The sequence below is a fragment of the Hypanus sabinus genome, chromosome 28 (genome assembly GCF_030144855.1).
Source record: "Hypanus sabinus isolate sHypSab1 chromosome 28, sHypSab1.hap1, whole genome shotgun sequence".
In the NCBI taxonomy this organism is placed as follows: Eukaryota; Metazoa; Chordata; class Chondrichthyes; order Myliobatiformes; family Dasyatidae; genus Hypanus; species Hypanus sabinus.
Genome location: NC_082733.1, coordinates 24,930,576 through 24,953,780, shown reverse-complemented (window position 1 = coordinate 24,953,780; position 23,205 = coordinate 24,930,576). Strand labels below are relative to the sequence as shown.

The following is a 23,205-nucleotide window of genomic DNA, read 5'->3' as shown; positions in this document are numbered from 1 at the left end:
TGTAATGTCAGCTGTCACAAGTATCCTGGTACCATTAATCTAAAGACGAATGCAGGACAGTTTTGTTTACATAAAGAACAGTCAGAAAGTGAAACTTAGACATAGCTGTGGCAAGTACCATCTGGAAAATAGTATGGATGTATTTAAGTGAATGCTTCATAAGGAAGAAATATGAAGAGCGATTGATGAAATAGAACAAGAAGTTCAAGTACAAATATTAACATGAGAACATGGGACTAAAGAAAATAAATCAGGCCATCCATCTCTTTGTGCTTGATTTGTCATTCAATAAGTTCATTCCAGATCTTTTTCCTCAATATTGCTCTCCTGCACTAACCTCATATCCTTTCATGTGCTTGATATCTAAAAAAAATTCAGAGACCTTCTTAGGTAGGAAGGTTTACTCTGTGAAGGAACTTCTCAATTTTGCTTTGAATGACTGACCCATTACCTTGGAGACCATAACCCCGGTTCTACATGTGCCAGCTGAGGAATTATCATTCTTGCACCTACCAAGTCAAGAATTTCATATGTGTCAATAAGATCACTTCTCCCAAATGCAAGGGAATATGGTCCTGGATTCATACAAAGTACTCACCCTCCCAAGGAACAATCTAGTGAAACTTCACTGCAGTCACTCTATCACAAGTATATTCTTCCCTAGAAAAAGACATGTTTTGTACACAATATTCCAAGTGTGGTCTCCCAAGGGCTTTAGATAATTGGAGCAGATGTCTTAATTTTTTAAATCTAATCCTCCTGGAATGAAGACAGGTTTGTCTAATTTCTTTGATATCCTAGGCTCCTCATTACCTATACATATTTCTGCTGACCTGCCACCATGAATACCTTTAGGGGAGGAGGAGGAGAAACATAAGAAGGAATGCTCAACATTTTGCTACCAAAACCTTACCCAAGCTGACCATTCTTCACGTGTGAGCTGGAGTAGGGTGCATAGAACTGGACAATTCTCTAAACAGGACTATATGTAACAGCGCGGGACATGCACTCAATGGCCACTCTTTTATTAAGTACACCTGTGTGCTCCTTAATACAAGTATCTAATCAGCCAACCATGTGGCAACTACTTAAGGCATTAAAGCATGGCATGCAGACGTGGTCAAGAGGTTCTGTTGTTGTTCAGACCAAACATTAGAGTGGGGAATAAATGTGATCTAAGTGACGATGACCATGAAATGATTGCTGGTGCTAGAAGGGGTATCTCAGAAACTGCTGATCTCCCAATCTTATCATGCACAACAACCTCTAGAGTTTATAAAGAATGGTGTGAAAAACAAAAACAAAAAAATCCAGTGAGCAGCAGTTTTGAGGGGCAAAAGTGCCCTGTTAATGAGAGAGGTCAGAGGGGAATGGCCAGACTGGCTCAACAGGAAGGCGATGGAAACTCGAATAACCATGTGTGACAACAGTGGTGTGCAGAAGAGCATCTCTGAATGCACAACGTCAGCTGTTGAAGAGGACGGGCTACAGCAGCAAAAGATCACAAACATACACTCAGTGGCCATTTTATTAAGTACAGGAGATGCACAATAAAGATGTGTAATCAGAGCTAAATCGTTAAATACCTTGGTTAGAATAGAGAAAACCTTCACATGTTCATTACTAAAATATAATACTGTAAAAATGCATATTATTAAACAGCAAGGAAAACCATGTTGTTTGATTTTGCTAAGAAAATGAGATATAAATGCTGAAAAACGGTTCAAAGATTTTGTTCACATCAATTTAGTATTTTCCTCCAATAAGCCATATTTTTTTCTGCAGAAGGTTGGTTTCTTTAGCCATTTTGGCTTTTTGGATTTGCACTTACTTTGGGATGCTTCTCCTGTGAACGGAGAGACGGGCAGTTGCGACGCATCCCCTCCTTTCCCTCGCAGGCATTCCACTTTCTGTTGTCTGCAGAATAGCAAAGTATTGCTGGTTTACCAAAGAAGATCTACATGTACTATTGCACATTTTGTGGACACAAGAGATTTCTTTGTTTCAAGTCAAGTTGTCCGCCTGCTCACATGCATACAACTTTCAACACCAATGCAAGCTCACATCTCAAGTAATATAATCAACTAAAGATTATTAATATTAGCAAGACAAAGTTACAGAAAACAGCAAACACTCAGATTGTACTCAATTCATACAAACAGAAATTGTATGATTCCATGATATCTTCAATTTTTCTCAAGTATTTGATAAACCAGTGTTTTATCACTCCCATCATTAAATAAAAATGATGACTATTCCATGTTTCAGCATGAAATTGAACAAGCAGCTTTTTCTATGAAGTCATTGTCAGGGTCTGACCTGAGGAAGCACAGTGTACTTGACTACTTTTATTCACGGGCTTAGTGCAGTGTAAGTGGGCGGGGAAACGTAGCTGTTGAAATCTATTAGTTTTAGGAGTCACCATAGTCTATTTACCAAAAGTGTCAAGACAGAGGTGGAACCTTTGCCCTTACAGCAGAATCACTCTCCCCGACACACTCAATGCAGTCGACAAGCAGTGTGCAGGCCAGATCTTGTTTCTAGATCCTTGCACAATCATTATGAGAGCAAGCTGACCAGCCTGCTATTACTGGGGATATTGGAAGCAGAAACCACAAAACAAATAACAATCATTTTCTTTTCACAAAGCACAGTACAGTCTCTTACAGTAGCAAGACTGGGGGAACAAGTTTTCAAATTATGTTTGTTTGTTTGTCTGTTTATTTATTTAGTTATTGAGATACAGCATCTGGCCCTTTGAGCTATGCTGCCCAGCAACCCCCCAATTCAATCCTAGCCTAATCACGGGACAATTTGCAATGACCAATGAGCCTACCAACCAGTACATCCTTGGACTGTGGGTGAAACCCACATGGTCATGGGGAGAAAGTAGAAACTCCTTAACGGCAGTGGCGGAATTTGAACCTGTGACGCCTGTACTGTAAAGCGTGTGCTAACCATTATGTTACCATGTACAACAGATCAACTAGAATGCCCCTTTATTGTCTGAATATCTTAACGACGCTAAATGAAAAGTAGTGAATTATATCTGGAATGGAGAAGTAAAGCAGGCAAGGAAATGAACTTCTGATAGCCAGCTTTGGGTTTCTGAATATGAAATTGCTATGCTCTGCAGGGTGAGAGTCAAAATAAGCATCATTAAGTTTGTACTTCTGGAATGGGTGGTGCATTAAGAGTTTGTTTCCTTCACTCAGCTTTCTTCCACCATTTGATGGGGGATCATTAGTAATCCTGAAGTCAATGATATATATGGAAAATATGATCCATCGGAACAGCTATGTTCGAAGTGTCAATAAGGTAGAGCTCAGTAACTAACTTGGCATATTATGAAATGCAGGTTGTTGATTTTGAGTGACAAATGAGCTGTAGTGAAGGAACAGTCTTAGATGATTAAACTGAAAGTCCTAATGCACTGGTTCTGAATTACATTTGTGTTACAGGTGTTAAATCCTGGCAAAACTACCAGTGGCATTTTCAAATCAGAAACGCGGCACCTAGTTGTTGGAAATCTGCGGCAGGTTCATTGGTGTTGAATGTACAGAAAATCTATACATGTATCAGCAAGTCAAAAGCTTATGGATTTCATTATCATTTCTATATTTTAGACAAGTATTTCCAACAAAATGCTCAAATCACAATTTTTTTGGGAGGCATTTGATATTAGGTCGTTGTTACTGAAGGTCTGTGCATGAACCAACAGATCAGGTTGTCTTAGCAACAAGCACTTTGAGAATTATGAAGGTTCAAGCCCAATGTTAAAGATAGAAGGAGTACTTTGTTATGCTCACTGCCCATCCCACCAGGAACCTCCTATCCCATCTACGCCAGAATCCATTGTCCCAGAACCTAGACAACTGGAGTAGAGATAACTTATCCTTGATTCTGAGATAACCATAATGATATCAATGTAATGAGCAGTATGTGACATTAACGGACTCTGGGATAGTTTTGGAAAATAACACCAAAGCAGAAGGTCTGTTATGATCTTGATAAATAATGACATAAACTCAAGATGTTAGATAGCCTACCCCTGATCATTTTTCCTTATGTTCTTGTAGTCATAGAACACTACATCACAGAAACAGGCCATTTGGCCCATTCACTCCATGCTGAACTATTATTCGGCCTAGTCCCATTGACCTGCACCTGGACCATAGTCCTCCATACCCCTCCCATCAACGTTCTTATTCAAATTTCTCTCAAATGTTGAAATCGAATCCACCAGCAGCTCATTCCACACTCGCGTCACCCTCAGAGCGAAGACGTTCCTCCTCAGGTTCCTCTTAAATATTTCACTTTTCACCCTTAACTTATGACCTTGTGCTTATTCTCTGGGGTGTTTGGGGATTGTCAGCACCTTTCTATCATCCTCCACCCAAAACCCTAACCATCCAGCACACACACATAATTCTCTTAAAACAATTCTAATGTTTGACCAGAATGGTTTGAAACTTCAACTTTAACAATGACAAGAAGAACATTTGGTGCATGCTAGAATTAATTTAAAAATGCAAGTCAGCACAAGAGGTAAGTGGATCTTTTCCAACTATCATATAGATTTGGGCTAGAGTAAATTGCATTAATCTGAAGCCTGACAATTTTGCGCGTACACAAGATGCCAAGTACCAAGATATTAACTACAGCACAATAGCACAAAAGAAATGGGAACTGATGCTTTTTAACGGAATATCTGCTGACAAGAATCATTAAAATTTTCAATGCCACACAAAAATTGATTGGTACCTCCAACAGCTTTGCACATTGCTATCAAATACAGAGGCAATGTTTATTTTCAGATTACCTGGCAGCCTTGAGCTTTCAGTCTATCAGATAGCAAACACTACAGAATCCATAAGGTGGCTGTTGCTAAGACATCAGCTGCTTTGTTGACTCAGACTCAGCCCATTAGAAATAACACTATCAAATATTAAATTTCCCCATAATTAGATGATTCAACATAATTTTCATGGAAAGACACTATTTATGTTAAAGTTATAAATGGCTATTAAATTATCAGTCACTCATAAAGCTTCTAGCCTACAGTTACATGTATGGATTTTCTGTCATGGTCTGGCTAAAGGTGAATATTTAATGTCCCAGGATGTGCTTTTATGCAGAAGTTACTGTTTATATAGTTTGAGTTTGACTCTTCTCCATTCTGCATACCAATTCATTTTAGTGCTTTGAATAATTAGCCTTGAAATCATAGTTATGTTTTCAGATTAGCCAGTTACATTATTAAAAGTATGAGCAAACGGGCATGGATTTTTTTTTCTTGTAAATGCTGGCAGTTATGCTTGGGAGTTCCTGTATGTTGCGATGGCAGATGCCTGAAGGTTTCAGAACCTGAAACTCCTGACCCAACTGCTTGATCTCCGCCAGCCATTTCCTGGCTGCCCCTGGCCACCGCTCTCCGCGTCTCTCAGAAAAGGGGCAAGGTCTTGCTGAGATTCCCTAGCTGGGGAATGTGCTCGCAGATCCTGTGCAGGATTCATAAGCTTATTGATCAGGATCAAGCCGCAATGGGAGAGAAGGGGGAAATTTTTTTTTAAATGTCCTAGTGAAATCATATGCGCTTCCAGTATTGTTCTTAATTGTTTGCAATTGATTTAAATTGATGTTTGAATATAATTTTCATTATTTTAATGTTTTTAAATTCTGTATTTCATTTTTATAGTTTCTGTAAGTAAAGTAACATCATCAATAAATTGCCTTGTATTGCAATTTCATTCCTTAAATGAATTGAAATGCTAACCCAAATTCACACAGAATATACAGATAGCTTTGGAGTGTCCAATAGAATGCATGAGGCCCTCATACAATATATTGAGAGAATAGAAATGTTTGTACTGGTGAAAATATTCTGGAAATAGAAGATATAGAGGATCACATAGAAAATATACAAGCACTGAATTCAGTCTCAAGGGAGTTCAAAGGGACTATCGGGTGCAGGGAAATTAGCCCTGAGACTCATTGCATGCTTACCAATTTGGTAGCTCCAAAGAAAGGTGATAATATTTCATTCACAGAGGTAAAGCAGAAAATGGAGAATTATTTCAAAATATAGTCATTTGATATCTCAGGAAGTTGCTTATTTGGCATAAAGATGAAAGACGCAATCAGCAACGATATTGTTGGATTAAAAGGTTTATACTGACAATGTAGCTTGGGTGTATTCTTGAAAAATGTGCTGTCAACTATATTTCTGTGTTGCTTAAATGACAAACAGATTCAGACCAAGTTATGAAGCACTACAGCACCCTGCATTCAACCTGGTTTCAATATTGCAACCTCAATGGAAATGGCAGGGAAATTTGTCAGGGAATTTCATCCATCACCAGGCACAAACACGACAGTGGTTATAATGAGAAGGAAGTGAATGCTCCCTTTTTGAATCAGAGGAGATTGCATGTGCATAAATAATGGGAACTCTTGTTGCAGATGCAACGGCAGCCATTCACTGCAGGTTCATTTCTTTATGAAAAGGGAAACGTAATCTGTGTTAAGAGGGTATATACCCTCAGTGACCACTTTATTAGGTACACCTTGGAACGTCTGCTTCTGTAGCCTATTCACCAAGTTTCGATGTGTTGTGCATTCAGGAATGCTCTTCTCCACACGTGGTTATTTGAGTTTCTGTCACCTTCCTGTCAGCCTGAACCAGTCTGGCCATTCTCCTCTGACATCTCTCTCAAGGCATTTTTGCCCATAGAACTGTGGCTTTCTGGCTGTTTTCTTGTTTTTCCACACCATTCTCTGTAAACACTAGAGAATGTTTTGCATGAATACCCCAGGAGATCAGCAGTTTCTGAGATACTCAAACTACTCCGACTGGCACTAACAATCATTCCACAGTCAAAATCACTTTGCTCACATTTCTTCCTTATTCTGATGTTTGGCCTGCACAACAAATGATCCTCTAGAACACGTCTGCATGTCTTTATGCACCGAGTTGCTGTCACATGATTGCCTGATTAAATATTTGCATTAATGAGCAGGTGTAAAGGTGTACATAATTAAGTGGCTACTGTAGAGCAAAGGCACTTAAAACCAAATCCAGAACAATGAATCAAAGCAGCTCTATATGTGCAATCTCCTTGCAGAGGGGAGATTTGTCCAGAAACATATAGAACATGAGTCTGCATAACAGTTGGGTTTATTCTCGTAGAGCAGGAATATCAACACTGGTGATGGGAATGGGAAGAACCAGCAAGACATCACTAAAAGTGTAGATAAACAAGCGATAAGTATAAATAAGTATAGACATAGTAGGAGATTTTGGGTAGAGACCTCTATAGGAGGAAATTCATTCACCTACTTATCAAAAAAAGTACAATTAGTCTCAAGCCAGGTGCGGTAGGGAATTCACAGGACATGTATAATGGGTAACAATTAGTATTGCCAATAGTTTACTGCACCAATGGATATTAGCAGGTGAAGCCTAGCTTGTAAAATTAAAGGTCAGTTTGAAAGATGCAGAGACTGCAAAAATTACTCTTGGAAACAACATTATACAAATAGAGAGAAAACTTTAAAGATGCTTATGTTGGCATACATACTCATCAATGTTAATGCTAAACTGGTATAACTAGTAATATTATAAACTTTAAACAGTATTATATTGTCCAAGAAGCTAGGTGAACAGATGACCAAACAAGGTAAGGAACAGAGACCTTTGAAAATGGATGGAGGTGGACGGCAACCTCAATTGTGGTCGCACACAATGCTGACAAGAGAGCTAGATTAGGTGGAAACCATAGAGACCACCGTTAGGCCGTTGATGAAGAACAATACCCATTACAAACGTGCTGTATCACAAAATTACAGAACTAACAAGGCAGACCCACATAAATAGAATGTCCAACAAAGCCATTTCAGGGAGCCCATGCTGATTTCTGTCAGAAAAGCAATTTCTTGTCCTGGTTGATTTGAAACAGATTGAAGGATGACATGCAGGCCCATGCACTCCAGCAGAACATACTCACTTGAGGGAACGAGATAGTGTTTATAATTCAAGATACATATGAAGTATTAGTATTGGAAAACAGTCCTCAATTCACAATATGCCTCTTTGAACACGTCATGAGGTGCAATGGCATCAAGCATTTATTCATTTATTCCTTGCATTCCTGCCTCTATTGGTGTAGCCAAAGGGTTGGTACATTTTCCAAAGAAAGGTTGAAATGACTAGCTTTTGGTGATGGTGCGAGTCCAACCTTAAAACATTATTCAGTTAATTTCTTATTCAAGTATTATACAAACTAACAAAAGGCTCACCCTGGTGTAGCTGGTCATGCAATGTAAGTTTTGACTGCATGTTTGCTAAGTATAGTCCAGCTTGGAGTAGAATGGGGTGGGACAGCAGTCGAACTTATGATTTGCATCTGATCAGCTCACTGGGAAGATGTGAAAAGCATACAGAGAAAACTCTGTACAGGGCTTTTGCCAGGACTGGAGGATCTGAGTTATAAGGAAAGATTGAATAAGTTAGGACTTTATTCCTTGGAACATCAAAGACTGAGAGGAGATTTGATAGAAGTATACAACATTATGAGGGATATAGATAGGGTAAGTGTAAGCAGGCATTTGCCACTAATGTTGGGTGGGATTATAGATGTCATAGGTTAGGGGTGAAAGGTGGTAAGTTTAAGGGGAACATGAGAGGAAACTTCTTCATTCAGAAGTTGTGAGAGTGTGGAACGAGCTACCAACACAAACACAAGCGCATACAAGCTCAATTTCAACGTTTAAGAGAAGTTTGGATAGGTACATGGATGGTAGGGTTATGGAGGGCTATGATCCTGGTTTAGGTTGATGGGAATAGGCGGTTTAAATGGTTTCAACATGAACTAGATGAGCCAATTGGCCTGTTTTTGTGCTGTATTTTCCTATGACTCTCAGCAATTCAAGCAAAATAAGAAGGTAGGGGCATTCAGACCACAAACAAGTAAAATGTTAGAAGTGGGATATTGGGATGATGGCATCACTGGGCATCTTGGAAGTAAAGTCATTAGAGTTCCCCATGCTAGAGCACGTTGATGAAAAATGTGAAATGTGATCATACTTATATGCCTCAAATAGATGTAGAACCAGTTACTGAACAAGAAGCACTAGTCAACTATGAGATAAACCAACATGTCACTTATGTTTCAGATCCAGAAGTAACTTCATCAGAGAGCTCAAAAAATTGAGAGGGTCCAAGAAAAACATTGTGTAGGCTGACGCTGTAAGTGCAGCACATACGTAAAAGGGAGAGCTGTGTAGTATATTTTCCTGTAAATATGTAAGCGAGTCATGTGCATGATAAATTATCATCATACATATAGAGTAAGCACGAGAGTTAACACATGTTCATAGCTCCTGGAGTCCTGCAGAAGTTAGCAGTGTACACCAGCTCTACAATAGTGACTGACGGACCACCTCCTAATGGAATGCATTTAGTCAATCAGACTCAAGTTTGTTTCCAAACTTGTAGTTTAGTGCTTAATACTGAACCTGAATTGTCTCTGCTTCTGAAATGACCTATCGTGACAATGTATGTTGCTCGCCTTTGCCAAGTTGACATTCTTTGATGAAGCAAAAAAATGCAACTAGGAAATCTCAGGGCCAACTTGTTTCAGACCCAGCCTGCCATACAAAGTGCCCATCAACCCATATTAACATTAAACCCACCACTACACATATCTCTACTTCTAACCTGCCACTAAACACTTCTTTACCCCGCAACCCCCGCATTCCACAGGAACCGTTCCCTCTGTGATTCCCTGGTCCATTCATCTCTCCCCACTAATCTCCCTCCCAGCACTTACCCCTGTAAGCAGCCCAAGTGCTACACCTGCCCATTCACCTCCTCCCTCACCTCCAGTCAGGGCCCCAAACAGTCCTCCCAGGTAAGGCAACACTTCAACTGCCAACCTGCTGGGGTCACCTATTCTGTCTGGTACTCCCGATGTGGCCTCCTCTGCATTGGTGAGACACATTGTAAATTGGGGGGGACCTCTTCATCGAGCACCTCCGCTCCAATCACCAGAACTTCCCAGTGGCCAAGCAGTTTAATTCCAATTCCCATTCCCATTCCTACATGTCAGTCACTTCCCTCGTCTAGTGCTAAAGGGCCACTCTATGGATGAAGAAGCAACACCCTAAATTCAGTCAAGGTAGCCTCCAACTCAGTTGCATGAATATTACCTTCCTCTTCTGGTAAAAAAATTCCTCCCCCTCCCCTCTTCCTCTATTCCCCTCTCTGGCCTTTTACCTATTTCACCTGCTTATCACTTCCTCCTGGGTCCCAACCACCTCTCCTTTCTCCTATGGTCCACTCTCTTCTCCTATCAAATTCCTTCTTCTCTAGTCTTTTCCACCTATCTGGCTTAACCTATCATCTTCCAGCTAATCTCCTTCCCCCACCCCCCTCTTTTTATTCTGGTGTCTTTCCAGTGCTGAAGAAAGTGCGGAAGGGTCTCGGCCCAAAACGTCGACTGTTTATTCATTTCCATCGATGCTACCGGACCTGCTGAGCTCCTCCGGCATTTTGTGTGTGTTGCTTTTAATTTATCTCAGCTTCAACAACAAGCCCAATGATCTATACAGGACTCCTCCACATAGTGGAGTGGGTTACAAGTAGTGATCAACTCTCAGGCTGCATCAAAATAGGTTGCTTAAGCAGAGTTTGAACAAATTTAAATAACAGACAGAAATGAACACCACTTAAGTATGTTAAATATAAATAAATAAAGTACTTTGCTGCATTTGTGCAGTGAATTTGGATGCCCTCTCAGCTCACTAGTGCACCTCAGTTCATGTCTAACTCTCACGTTTCAACATGTTGGCAGAAATAAACTAATCTGGAAGGAGGAGATAGACAACAGTTCTCTATGCAACTACTAGTCAGAGATGGGTAGATTCTGGGGTGCAGCATATATTGCAACTGATGTCCGGTCACAACTGATGTCCGGGCACGCAGTATGATGTCCTGCAAGGATCCATAACTCTTCCAAAGGTTTAGGACTTGTCCACGATTCTGTGTATTGCCCCAGTTCACCACATTCACACCCATCCTCAATACCTCTCTCCACACCAATAGGGCAAATGTTTGCAGTGAATATTGCATGCAAATTCACTGGTTGAATACAGTTCCTTCAGGAAATTCAGAATACAATTTTATTTTAGAGAGGTCAGTTATGCTTTCAAATCAATTTGACTTTTTTAAATACATAAAATACTACACTTTTTAAATGGTGTGTTTTTGAATATTTATTTGTTTTAACTTAAGCAAATGTAACCTTTCTTCAGAAAAAAAAGTCATGAATGACTACATTTGAAGAAGCCATGGAAACCTAAATTGCATAAAATCCCTGTGATCTTATGTGTATTTTGATTAAAATAGCTGTGAGGAAGATTTATTCAGTGAAGAATTTTACTGATGGACAGCTATAGACTGATGTCTGATTTGAAGGTGATTAAATATAGAATTATACTTATTGAGATTAGCATGGAATTTAGTTTGCCTAAAACATAACAATACTCCTCTGCATTATTTTGGTTGAAGTGGATTATTTTCAAGAGAACACACTCCTCTCATTTTTAATGAAACTAATATTTGCACTTATACCAGTAATCACTAAGCAATAAAAGGAACTTGAAAGGGTTAAGTCACAGCATTTTCTAATGGAGTTCTTATCTGTTAGCTAGACCACGCATAAATGTTTGATATTTAATACAATTTATGATAAGCAAATGGTATGATTTCAATCCCTTACATTGTACAGTTAAATGATTAAACTCAACTGTTCTTACCTCACTATGTTATGCATTTCATTCCCCTTGGACAGGAAAGGCATTCTCATCTGCAGGTTGACTAACAAGATGACAGATAATAAATAAGATGTCATTTCTGACTGAAAGTTTTCATCTGCATCATCATTCAAGGTCTCCACCACAGAAACAGTACAAGCTTGGGTAATATTTGAGACTTGTTTTGCAAGGCCCAGAACTTTATTTGATATCTTGCTGCAGAATACGTGGTCCTTTGTCATCTCTCGATTGAATTGATACCATCCCGGCAAAAGGAGAGACAAATAATCATCCGGTGACAAAAGGCCAAAGGACACTGGACAGCGAGGCTGAAACATCCCCAGATGCTTAATGCAGAGTTCATCTAGATCCCTATCCACACCCCAGGGAAAGAGACAGGAAATTAGTAACTTGGCTGTGTCTGTGGCCACATTAACATCCATTTTTTTCACTGCTGATGCTGTAACCTTTTTAGTGCCTTTGGGTTTTGTTTTGTGTTTGCTAATTCCAGCTCCTTCCCTTCCAAATCCATCTGCATTGTGCTCATTGTAATAGAAATGTTCACGGACCAAATCTTTCACTGAACTATTCGTCTGGCAGAGATTTGTCGGTGCCTTGTTTCTTTTTAAAGACATTGGTGGTTTCTTACAGTCAACGTTAGCTAGTCTCTTTAACGTCTCATGGCTTTGGACAGTACTTTGCACCTTCTGTTCCTTTTCTTGATGTGAGAGCAGCTGTTCGCAAATGGTGCTGACGTCAAACAACAGCACGTGAATGGCACCATCGCTCCACTTTGCCTTCACTGGCTGGATTGTGAACGCTTGTGCGATGGGGTCTGGAAATGCAAACTGCAATTTAAAAGCAAAAAAAAACACTGGTTACCGAGACAAGTCCAAAGCATGCCCAAAGGGAAAGATATAAAGGAAAACAATGGCGTAATACCTATTCGCGAACTAGATAGAAACCCTGTAAGGTTTGTGAAAGAAGTTTCAGCAAAAGAAGATTCCTTGAATGAGCCGAACTCAGATCATTTAAATTGAGGCATTATGACTGGCTGCAGTGGCCCAAGTTAAAGGAAGGATTGCATAATTAAATGGTTGGCCAACACTCACACTTTACCATCAATATGTTTTTGGATGAGGTACACAGACATGTTCAGATGTCCCTTAGAGTTGAGTGCAGGAGTGACTCAGGTTAATAACTTCATCTGACAGGGAGGTAAATGTTGAACAAGGAATCAAGGCCTTCAGCTCAGTTTTAGAAAATTGACTGATTGGCAATTTGGTTTATTATTGCCAGAAACACGAAAAAAAATCTGCAGACGCTGGAAATCCAAGCAACACACACACAAAACGCTGGAGGAACTCAGCAGGACAAGGGTAAACAGTTGCCACTTCAGGGCGAGACCCTTTAGCGGGACTGGAAAGAAAGTGGAGAGGTCCTCTTTTCCACGGATGCTGCCTGTCCTGCTGAGTTCCGCCAGCATTTGGTTTATTATAGCAATATTTTCCAAGGTACGCCATCAGTAAAACAAGATAGTACAAGGTAAAGGCAGTAACAGAATGCAGAATAATGTGTTACAATCACAGAGAACATACAGTGCATGCAGACAGTGAGGTGCAAGGCCAGGAGAAAATAAATTGCAAGGTCAAGAGTCTATCCTTTTTGTATAAGAGGTCTTTTCAGAAGTCTTATAACAATAGAACAGAAAAGTGTAAAGAAATTAAAAAACACAAACAATTATCAGACACTAGAGACTAGTCAGGAATAGTATCACGGCTATAGAAAGGGAGGACGCTGCAGAAAGAGTGTTCATGGAGTCAGTCTGGGTGGAAGTCAGTGATGCACCATCAATAACTCTCGGAGATGTGAGGCGAGAGATAGGCTTTTATTAGCTGGAAGAGAGCACTGTCAGCAGCAAGAGACCATCACACAACATCCTGGAGACCGAGGGAGGAACAGTGCCTCCAATCGCCTTTATACCGGGGTCTGTGGGAGGAGCCACAGGAGCAGTCAACAGGGGGGGCGTGTCCAGACAGGTGTATGTAGTTCACCACAGTCAGAAATAGGAAGGGATCAATCACTCTGCTGGGAGTAACCTATAGGCCCCCAAATAGCCCTTGGGACATCGGGCAGCAGATAAGCAGGCAGATTTTAGAATGGTGCAGGAAATACAGGGTAGTAGTTGTGAGTGATTTCAACTTCCCTCATATTGACTGGCACCTCCTGAGTGTAAGGGGGATAGATGGGGCTGAATTTGTCAGGTGTGTTCAAGAAGGATTCCTGACACAGTATGTGGACCGGCTGACGAGAGGAGAGGCTATACTGGATCTAGTTCTGGGTAATGAACCTGGTCAGGTGACAGACCTCTTGGTGGGGGAGCATTTTGGTGAGAGTAACCACAACTCCCTTAGCTTCAGCATGGCTATGGAAAGGGATAAAGTCAGACAAAATGGTGAAGTGCTTAACTGGGGAAGGGCTAACTTTAAAGGGATGAGGCAGGAACTAGCAAGAGTAAATTGGAAACAGATGTTCAAAGGGGAAAGCACAGAAGTAATGTGGGAGAAGTTTAGGGACCACTTGAGCTGGGTCCAGGATAGGTTTGTCCCACTGAGGCAAGGAAAAAATGGTAGGAAAAGGGAACCGTGGTTGACAAAACATGTGAAGCAACTTGTCAAGAGGAAAAAGGAAGCATATGTTAGATATAAGAAGCAGGAAATAGGAGGGGCTTATAAAAAATATAGGGTAGCCAGGAAGGAGCTAAAGAAAGGACTTAGGAGAGCTTGAAGGGGGCATGAGAAAGCCTTGGCATGTAGGATTAAGGAGAACCCCAAGGCGTTCTATGCATATGTGAAGAATAGGAGGATGACAAGAACAAAGGTGGGACCGCTAAAGGATAAAGAGGACAACATGTGCCTGGAAGCGGAGGAGGTTGGGAGGTCCTAAGTGAACACTTTGCTTCAATATTCACAAGTGAAAAGGATCTTGATCAGGATGAGGTCGAAGTAGAGCAGGCCTGTGTGCTGGACAATGTGGAAATTAAGGAAGAAGAAGTGTTGGATCTTCTTAAAAACATTGAGATTGATAAATCCCCAGGGCCGGATATGATACACCCCAGGTTGTTGTGGGAATTGAGAGAACAGATGGCAGGAGCATTAACCATGATCTTTGAATTCTTTTTGGCTGCAGGGGAAGTGCCGGAGGACTGGAGAATGGCAAATTTAGTTCCCTTGTTTAAAAAAGGTAATAGGGAGAAACCTGGGAACTATAGACCAGAGAGTCTTACGTTGGTGGTATGCAAACTACTGGAAAGAATTCTTAAGGATAGGATCTAGGAACATTTGGAGAAGTACAGTCTACTCATGGATAGTCAACATGAGCCTGATTGAGTTTTTTGAAGAGGTAACAAAAGAAATTGATGAGGGTAGGGCAGTGGATGTGGTCTACATGGACTTTAGCAAAGTATTTGACAAGGTCCCTCATGAGAGACTCATCCAGAAAGTCATGAGACATGGGATAAGTGGAACCTTGGCTGTTTGGATAAAAAATTGGCTTAACAGAAGAAAGCAGAGGGTAATTGTGGAAGGAAAGTATTCTGCCTGGAGGTCGGTGACTAGTGGAGTGCCGCAGGGATCTGTCCTGGGACCCCTGCTATTTGTGATTTTTATGAATGACCTGGATGCAGAGGCGGAAAAATGAGTGAGTAAGTTTGCGTTTGTCATGAAGATTGGAGGAGTTGTGGATGGAGCTGTAGGTTGTTGAAGGTTACAAGAGGATATAGACAGGCTGCAGAGTTGGGCAGAAAATTGGCAGATGGAGTTCAATCTGGACAAGTGTGAGGTGATGCATTTTGCAAGGACAAACCAGAAGACTGAATACAGAATTAATGGTCAGTTACTTAAGAGTGTGGATGAACAAAGGGACCTTGGGGTTCAAATCCATACATCCCTCAAGGTTGCTGCACAGGTTGATAGGGTAGTTAAGAAGGCCTATGGGATGCTAGGCTTCATTAACAGGGGGATTGAGTTCAAGAGTAGAGAGGTCATGTTGCAACTCTATAAATCTCTGGTGAGACCGCACTTAGAGTATTGTGTTCAATTCCGGTCATCTCATTATAGGAAGGATGTGGAAGCTATGGAGAGAGTGCAGAAGAGATTTACCAGGATGTTGCCTGGTTTGGAGAACAAGTCATATGAAGCAAGGTTAGCAGAGCTGGGACTTTTCTCTTTGGAGCATAGAAGAATGAGAGGGGACGATAGAGGTCTACAAGATTATGAGAGGCATAGATAGGGTGGATAGTCAGTACCTGTTTCCCAGGGCACTAATAGCAAACACCAGAGGGCATATGTACAAAATTAAGGGAGGGAAGTTTAGGGGAGACATCAGGGGTAAGTTTTTTTACACAGAGGGTTGTGAGTGCCTGGAATGACTTGCCAGGGATGGTGGTGGAGGCTAAAACATTAGGGGTATTTAAGAGCCTCTTGGACAGGCACATGGATGAAAGAAAAATGGAAGGTTATGGGGTAGTGTGGGTTTAGTACTTTTTGTTTAAGGATTATATGGGTCAGCACAACATGGAGGGCTGAAGGGCTTGTACTGTGCTGCAGTATTCTATGGTACTAAAACAAACAAACATAGGAAGTTTACCAGATATCATCTATTTTCAGTTATTTCATTAGAAACATTAGTCAAAGTCTGTATTAATGCATCAATATGGAAAATTTCAGTGCTTTGACTGAGCAATAATTAGCATCTTAGATTTTATATCTGTTTTGAATATAAATTGGCTTCCATTATTATGAGGATGGTACACCAGGAGGAACAATCAGCACAGATGCTACTCCACAGAGTTCTGTCATCAGCTTCCTAACATGTGCTCACACTTTCCCTCCAGCTAAGCTGACACAATAACTTAGAGCTTCTGCCAACCCTGAGCTCATATGAGCCATCACTTGCAAAAAGCATCACCATTGTGCTCAGATTGTAATTAACAAAGCCCCTCTGACCAAAGATGTCACTAATGAGACGAAGCGGTGAACAGCTCAGTGGAAAGCTCAGATCAACACAGCATGCGTTAAGAAAAAACGCATAAACATTAACTGTTTAAAAGCACGATTCATGCAATAATCTTTAGAAAGGGAAGGCTGTACAACTTGGCAGTTTATTATCATGTTTAAATATTAGTGCTTCGTGTTTGCCTGGGGCAAAACACCAAATTCCTGAAACTAACTAAACGTTATGCAGCACTGTATAAATCACTTGACAATAATTTGGCTTAAAAAGTCATATTGCTGAACTTAAATATATAATGATTAAACCAGGAAAGGTTTTTCTTCTTCTGCACAATGCTAATTAATTTCTGTTGCATAACAGTGATTAATTTCTGTCACTTGCTTTGGATAAAGCAGGACTGAGCCAAACTTTTCCTTCATTTGAACCATTCTCTCCCCTACAGCTCATGTGTAGTGTTTCTGATAAGCTTTGGGTTTGAAGCTCATTAATTTATTTTTTTCTCTACTTTCATAGCCACTTGAAGGTCTTTTCATTTGCAACAATGACCACCAGTGTTAGGTAAAACATTGAATCAATTCAATTCAGCTCAAGTTTAATTGTCACTCAACCATACACGAAAACTCATGAATACAGCCAACCTAAGGCAGCCTGACCATGGGGTCAAGGTGCAAACATACATTACCAACAGCCACACACAGTAAGCACACACAAGATCACAATCACGTTGTAAGAGTCCTGACACCCACCCACCCACACACCGCGCGCCCTGGCTTGATGCCCAGCCCTCGAATATATGAGCCAGCAAACCCTTACAGAGTATCAGTAAAAATACAATGACTTTGAGGCCCCATAGCCGACTCCCGCTAGGCGAATCTGCAGCTCTGAAGGCCAGTCCTTGCATGTACAAGCACATATAGAATATTGGTAAAAACACAACTACACAAATATATACGTACATAGTCCATTTGGGATCTTCAGTGGCCACAATTGTACTTCACTGCTATTGGTTATTGATATTGGATGACTCAATTAAGCACTTTTAATTAAGAGTGAAGTAAACAGTATGTATTCCAATTTTTATTCCATTACACTTGCAGTAGCCATATAACATTCACAAGTTCAAGTTCCACTCTGAGAACGGAGTTACAATAACGTGTGTTGATAAGGGTGGCACGGTTGCATAATAGTTAGCACAACGCTTTACAGTACAGGCGACCCAGGTTCAATTCCCACTATTGCCTGTAAGGAGTTTGGGCATTCTCCCCATGTCCATGTGGGTTTCTTCTCAAGTCCAAAGGCATACTAGATGGTAGGTTAATTGGTCATTGTAAGTTGTTTTGTGATTAAGCTCAGATTAAATCGGGGGATTGCTGGGTCGTGTGTCTTGAAGGGTCGAAAGACAGACAGACAGACATACTTTATTGATCCTGAGAGAAATTGGGTTTTGTTACAGCCGCACCAACCAAGAATAGTGTAGAAATGTAGCAATATAAAACCATAAATAATTAAATAATGATAGGTAAATTATGCCAAGTGGAAATAAGTCCAGGACCAGCCTATTGGTTCAGGCTGTCTGATGCTCTGAGGGAGGAGTTGTAAAGTTTGATGGCCCCAGGCAGGAATGACTTCCCGTGACACTCAGACAGGCAGGAATGACTTCCCATGATGCTCAGACAGGCAGGAATGACTTCCTGTGACACTCAGACAGGTGGGAATGACTTCCCATGACGCTCAGACAGGCAGGAATGACTTCCCGTGACGCTCAGACAGGCAGGAATGACTTCCCGTAACACTCAGACAGGCGGGAATGACTTCCCGTGACACTCAGACAGGTAGGAATGACTTCCTGTGACACTCAGACAGGCAGGAATGACTTCCTGTGACACTCAGACAGGCAGGAATGACTTCCCATGATGCTCAGACAGGCAGGAATGACTTCCTGTGACACTCAGACAGGCAGGAATGACTTCCCGTGACACTCAGACAGGCAGGAATGACTTCCTGTGACACTCAGACAGGCGGGAATGACTTCCCATGATGCTCAGACAGGCAGGAATGACTTCCTGTGACACTCAGACAGGCGGGAATGACTTCCCGTGACGCTCAGACAGGCGGGAATGACTTCCCGTAACGCTCAGACAGGCGGGAATGACTTCCTGTGACACTCAGACAGGCAGGAATGACTTCCCGTGACGCTCAGACAGGCGGGAATGACTTCCCGTAACGCTCAGACAGGCGGGAATGACTTCCTGTGACACTCAGACAGGCAGGAATGACTTCCCGTGACTATTCATAGGAAGTCATAGGAAAGGGACTATTCCTTGCTGTATCTTAATAAATAAATAAACTATTCGAAGTCCTCCTGTATGTAATTTGATTCCCATTTTTTATACGTGTTTACACATAAAAGCACTCACATAGCCGTGAAGCACACTATAGCATGCTGAGAAGGAAATGAAGGATGCAATATAAATGCAAACCTCTCACTTTTCAAACACTGCACCGTAAAAATACCAGCCTTGAGAAAGGTGAACAGAAACTGATATAAGAAAGTAAACATGAATGGGAGGCAGTTTGTTAACATTATGAAGGAAAGCATGGCTACTAAACAAAGGTGTTGCAACAAACTAGCAAAGGTAATTTAGGGCCCAGTGTAGAGTGAGCTTCTGGTAGTGAAAAAAAGACAAAAATCATGACAACTAGATTAAGGGATGAGAAAATGTGGTTTATTTCCAGAAAGGTAATAAAAAGGGATGGATGTTCTTGCTTAGTTGTGATCAAATACGCATAGCAAGTAGTAAATTGCTAAGTATTTTATACAAATTTAGGAATAAACTTTCAGAATTAGAACTCTAAAAATGAGAGCTAAAAGCAATTGGGCTTTCAGAAAGATTTCCCAAAGAAACTAATGAGGAATTTGGAATGGCCATGGTTAATATTTTAGGCGTTCTGTTAAAGCAAGGCTCTAGTTAAGGAACATTATAGAATAATAAACATTGATTCAATATTCAAACAAAAACTACACTGAAACCAAAAAATTAGGGGCCATTTATTCTAATGTTAATATGATGCAGTGGCTCAAGAGTATTGTACTGGAAGCTATCAAGGACCAAAAGTAATGGATAATGAGATTTTCCAAGCCATTATCTTGCTAAAAAATCAAGGGGTTCTCCAAAGAAATAATTCAGTTTAATGATTTATGCTATCTTGGGGGCCTCTTAATTACTTTTAAAGAAGTTCCATACTCGTTGAATTAATGATTGATTTGGCAATTGAAAGCAAGCGCCAGTAAGTAGAAAGCTTCAAGCTGAGGTGACATGGAAGACGGCGATTAGTAGAATGCTATTCTACTGCTGTCTGTAACATACGGGTTAGTAAGTTATTGTAGGTGTGGCCTCCTCTACATCGGTGAGACCCGACGCAGATTGGGGGACCGCTTCGTCGAGCACCTCCTCCCCGTCCGCCACAACAGACAGGATCTCCCGGTTGCCACCCACCAAGTCTGCTTCACATTCCCATTCGGATATGTCCATACATGGCCTCCTCTACTGCCATGATGAGGCCAAACTCAGGTTGGAGGAACAACACCTCATATACCGTCTGGGTAGTCTCCAGCCCCTTGGTATGAACATCGAATTCTCCAACTTCCGGTAATTCCCTCCCTCTCCCTTCCCCCATCCCACTTTCACTCTGCCTCCTCTTCTAGCTGCCTATCACCTCTCTCATGATTCTGCCTTCTTCGACCACCCATAGTGCTTTCCCCTTACATTCCTTCTTCACCTCTCCTGCCTATCCCCTCCCTGCTTCCCCTCCCCCACCCCTTGATCTTTCCTCTGATTGGTTTTTCACCTGGCACCTTCCACCCTCCCTCCACCTTCTTTATAGGGCCCCTGCCCCCTCCTTCTTCAGTCCTGACAAAGGGTCTCAGCCCAAAACGTTGACAGCTCATTTCAACGGATACTGCCTGACCTGCTGAGTTCATCCACCTTGTTTGTATGGGTTAGTAAGTTAATTGTAAGTTGGTATGGATGTAATTGGTGGCATGGACATGTTGGGCCAGAACCTTCCACATGGAAGGTTAGTTAAGAAGGTTCAGTAATTAATGCTGGAGTAATAAAATGGATTCAACAGTGGCTAGATGGGAGATGTCAGAGAGTAGTGGTGGATAATTGTTTATCAGGATGGAGGCCGGTGACTAGCGGGGTGCCTCAGGGATCTGTTTTGGGCCCAATGTTGTTTGTAATATACATAAATGATCTGGATGATGGGGTGGTAAATTGGATCAGTAAGTGTGCCGATGATACTAAGGTAGGTGGTGTTGTGGATAATGAGGTGGGTTTTCAAAGCTTGCAGGGAGATTTATGCCGGTTAGAAGAATGGGCTGAACGTTGGCAGATGGAGTTTAATGCTGAGAAGTGTGAGGTTCTACATTTTGGCAGGAATAATCCAAATAGAACATACAGGGTAAATGGTAGGGCATTGAGGAATGCAGAGGAACAGAGAGATCTAGGAATAACAGTACATAGTTCCCTGAAGGTGGAGTCTCATGTAGATAGGGTGGTGAAGAAGGCTTTTGGAACGCTGGCCTTTATAAATCAAAGCATTGAGTACAGAAGTTGGAATCTAATGTTAAAATTATACAAGGCATTGGTAAGGCCAAATTTAGAATATTGTGTGCAGTTCTGGTCACCGAATTATAGGAAAGATATCAATAAATTAGAGAGAGTGCAGAGACGATTTACTAGGATGTTACCTGGGTTTCAGCACTTAAGTTACAGAGAAAGGTTGAACAAGTTAGGTCTCTATTCATTGGAGCGTAGAAGGTTGAGGGGGGATTTGATCAAGGTATTTAAAATTTTGAGAGGGATAGATAGAGTTGAGATGAATAGGCTGTTTCCATTGAGAGTAGCGGAGATTCAAACGAGAGGACATGATTTGAGAGTTAGGGGGCAGAAGTTTAAGGGAAACACGAGGGGGTATTTCTTTACTCAGAGAGTGATAGCTGTGTGGAATGAGCTTCCTGTAGAAGTAGTAGAGGCCAGTTCAGTTGTGTCATTTAAGGTAAAATTGGATAGGTATATGGTCAGGAAAGGAGTGGAGGGTTATGGGCTGAGTGCGGGTAGGTGGGACTAGGTGAGATTAAGAGTTCGGCATGGACTAGGAGGGCCGAGATGGCCTGTTTCTGTGCTGTGATTGTTATATGGTTATAAGTATCGCTAAGTAAATAATTAAATAACGCTATTTTGAAGGCTAATGGTCAGCAGTACAGTGGAAGGAGCCAATCACATTGGTTATGAATAATAAGAGAAGGAATGCTTTTGGTAGTAATAGACCAGAAGTTTTTGATAGGCTTTGCACTGAGGATGTACCGGTAGATTATTTAACAGGTACAGGTTATCTCTAGAGTAGGCAAATGTTAAAAGGAATCAAGGAGTAGTTAATAATTGATTGAGAAAGATGATAGGTGAATGATGGTGCTGACGGAAGTTGATGGCACATCATGACGACAGTGAAGTCAGAGGAAGCCTGCAGCGATGCAGGACTTCCAGTCGTCTTGGATGCCATGTCACTGGACCCTGACCCCGATCCATCAAGGACCGTGTGTTGACGGCTTATGCATCAGCCTCCCCATATCACATAAAGTCATGCACAGATGCTCTCCGTGAAGGGAGTAACCCCTTGGGAGAACATTGTACTCGATCGACTCGAGCAATCGCACTGCTACTATAGGCAAACAATCGGAGTGGGATTAATGGGTTGTATGTATGGGAGCTAGCAAAGACCCATTGGGCTGAAGAGCCTACTTTAGACTAATAATGAAATAAGTATGTATGATTTTAGTGGAATTAAAATACAATAATAGATATCGGGATAGCAGACTGATCCTTTGGACATGGTTGGACTGCTGCTTTCAGGCAAGTGAAGAACATATCAATACAAAACATAGAAACATAGAAAATAGGTGCAGGAGTAGGTTATTCGGCCCTTCGAGACTGCACCGCCATTCAGTATGATCATGTCTGATCATCCAACTCAGAACCCTGTACCTGCTTTCTCGCCATACCCCCGATCCCTTTAGCCACAAGGGCCATATCTAACTTCCTCTTAAATATAGCCAATGAACTGGCCTCAACTGTTTCCTGTGCCAGAGAATTCCACAGATTCACCACTCTCTGTGTGAAGAAGTTTTTGCTCATCTCAGTGCTAAAAGGCTTCCCCTTTATCCTTAAACTGTGACCCCTCGTTCTGGACTTCCCCAAGATCGGAAACAATCTTCCTGCATCTAGCCTGTCCAATCCCTTTAGGATTTTATACGTTTCAATAAGATTCCCCCCCCCCTCCCCAAATCTTCTAAATTCCAGTGAGTATAAGCCTAGT

The 23,205-nt window shown here is 41.4% G+C and overlaps 1 protein-coding gene across 14 annotated transcripts in view; it reads right to left on the bottom strand.

Annotated features, from left to right (window-relative positions):
• The window catches only part of LOC132382495 (WD repeat-containing protein 72-like), a 502,802-nt gene that overhangs the window by 283,592 nt on the left and 196,005 nt on the right, over positions 1 to 23,205 (bottom strand). For all 14 annotated transcript variants that reach the window (XM_059952748.1, XM_059952747.1, XM_059952757.1 and 11 more), the window contains 2 exons: positions 11,818 to 12,662; positions 1,832 to 1,917 (listed from right to left, as the gene is read on the bottom strand). In XM_059952748.1, the coding sequence (XP_059808731.1) occupies positions 1,832 to 1,917; positions 11,818 to 12,662 (931 nt within the window). The remainder of the gene's footprint in view (positions 1 to 1,831; positions 1,918 to 11,817; positions 12,663 to 23,205) is intronic.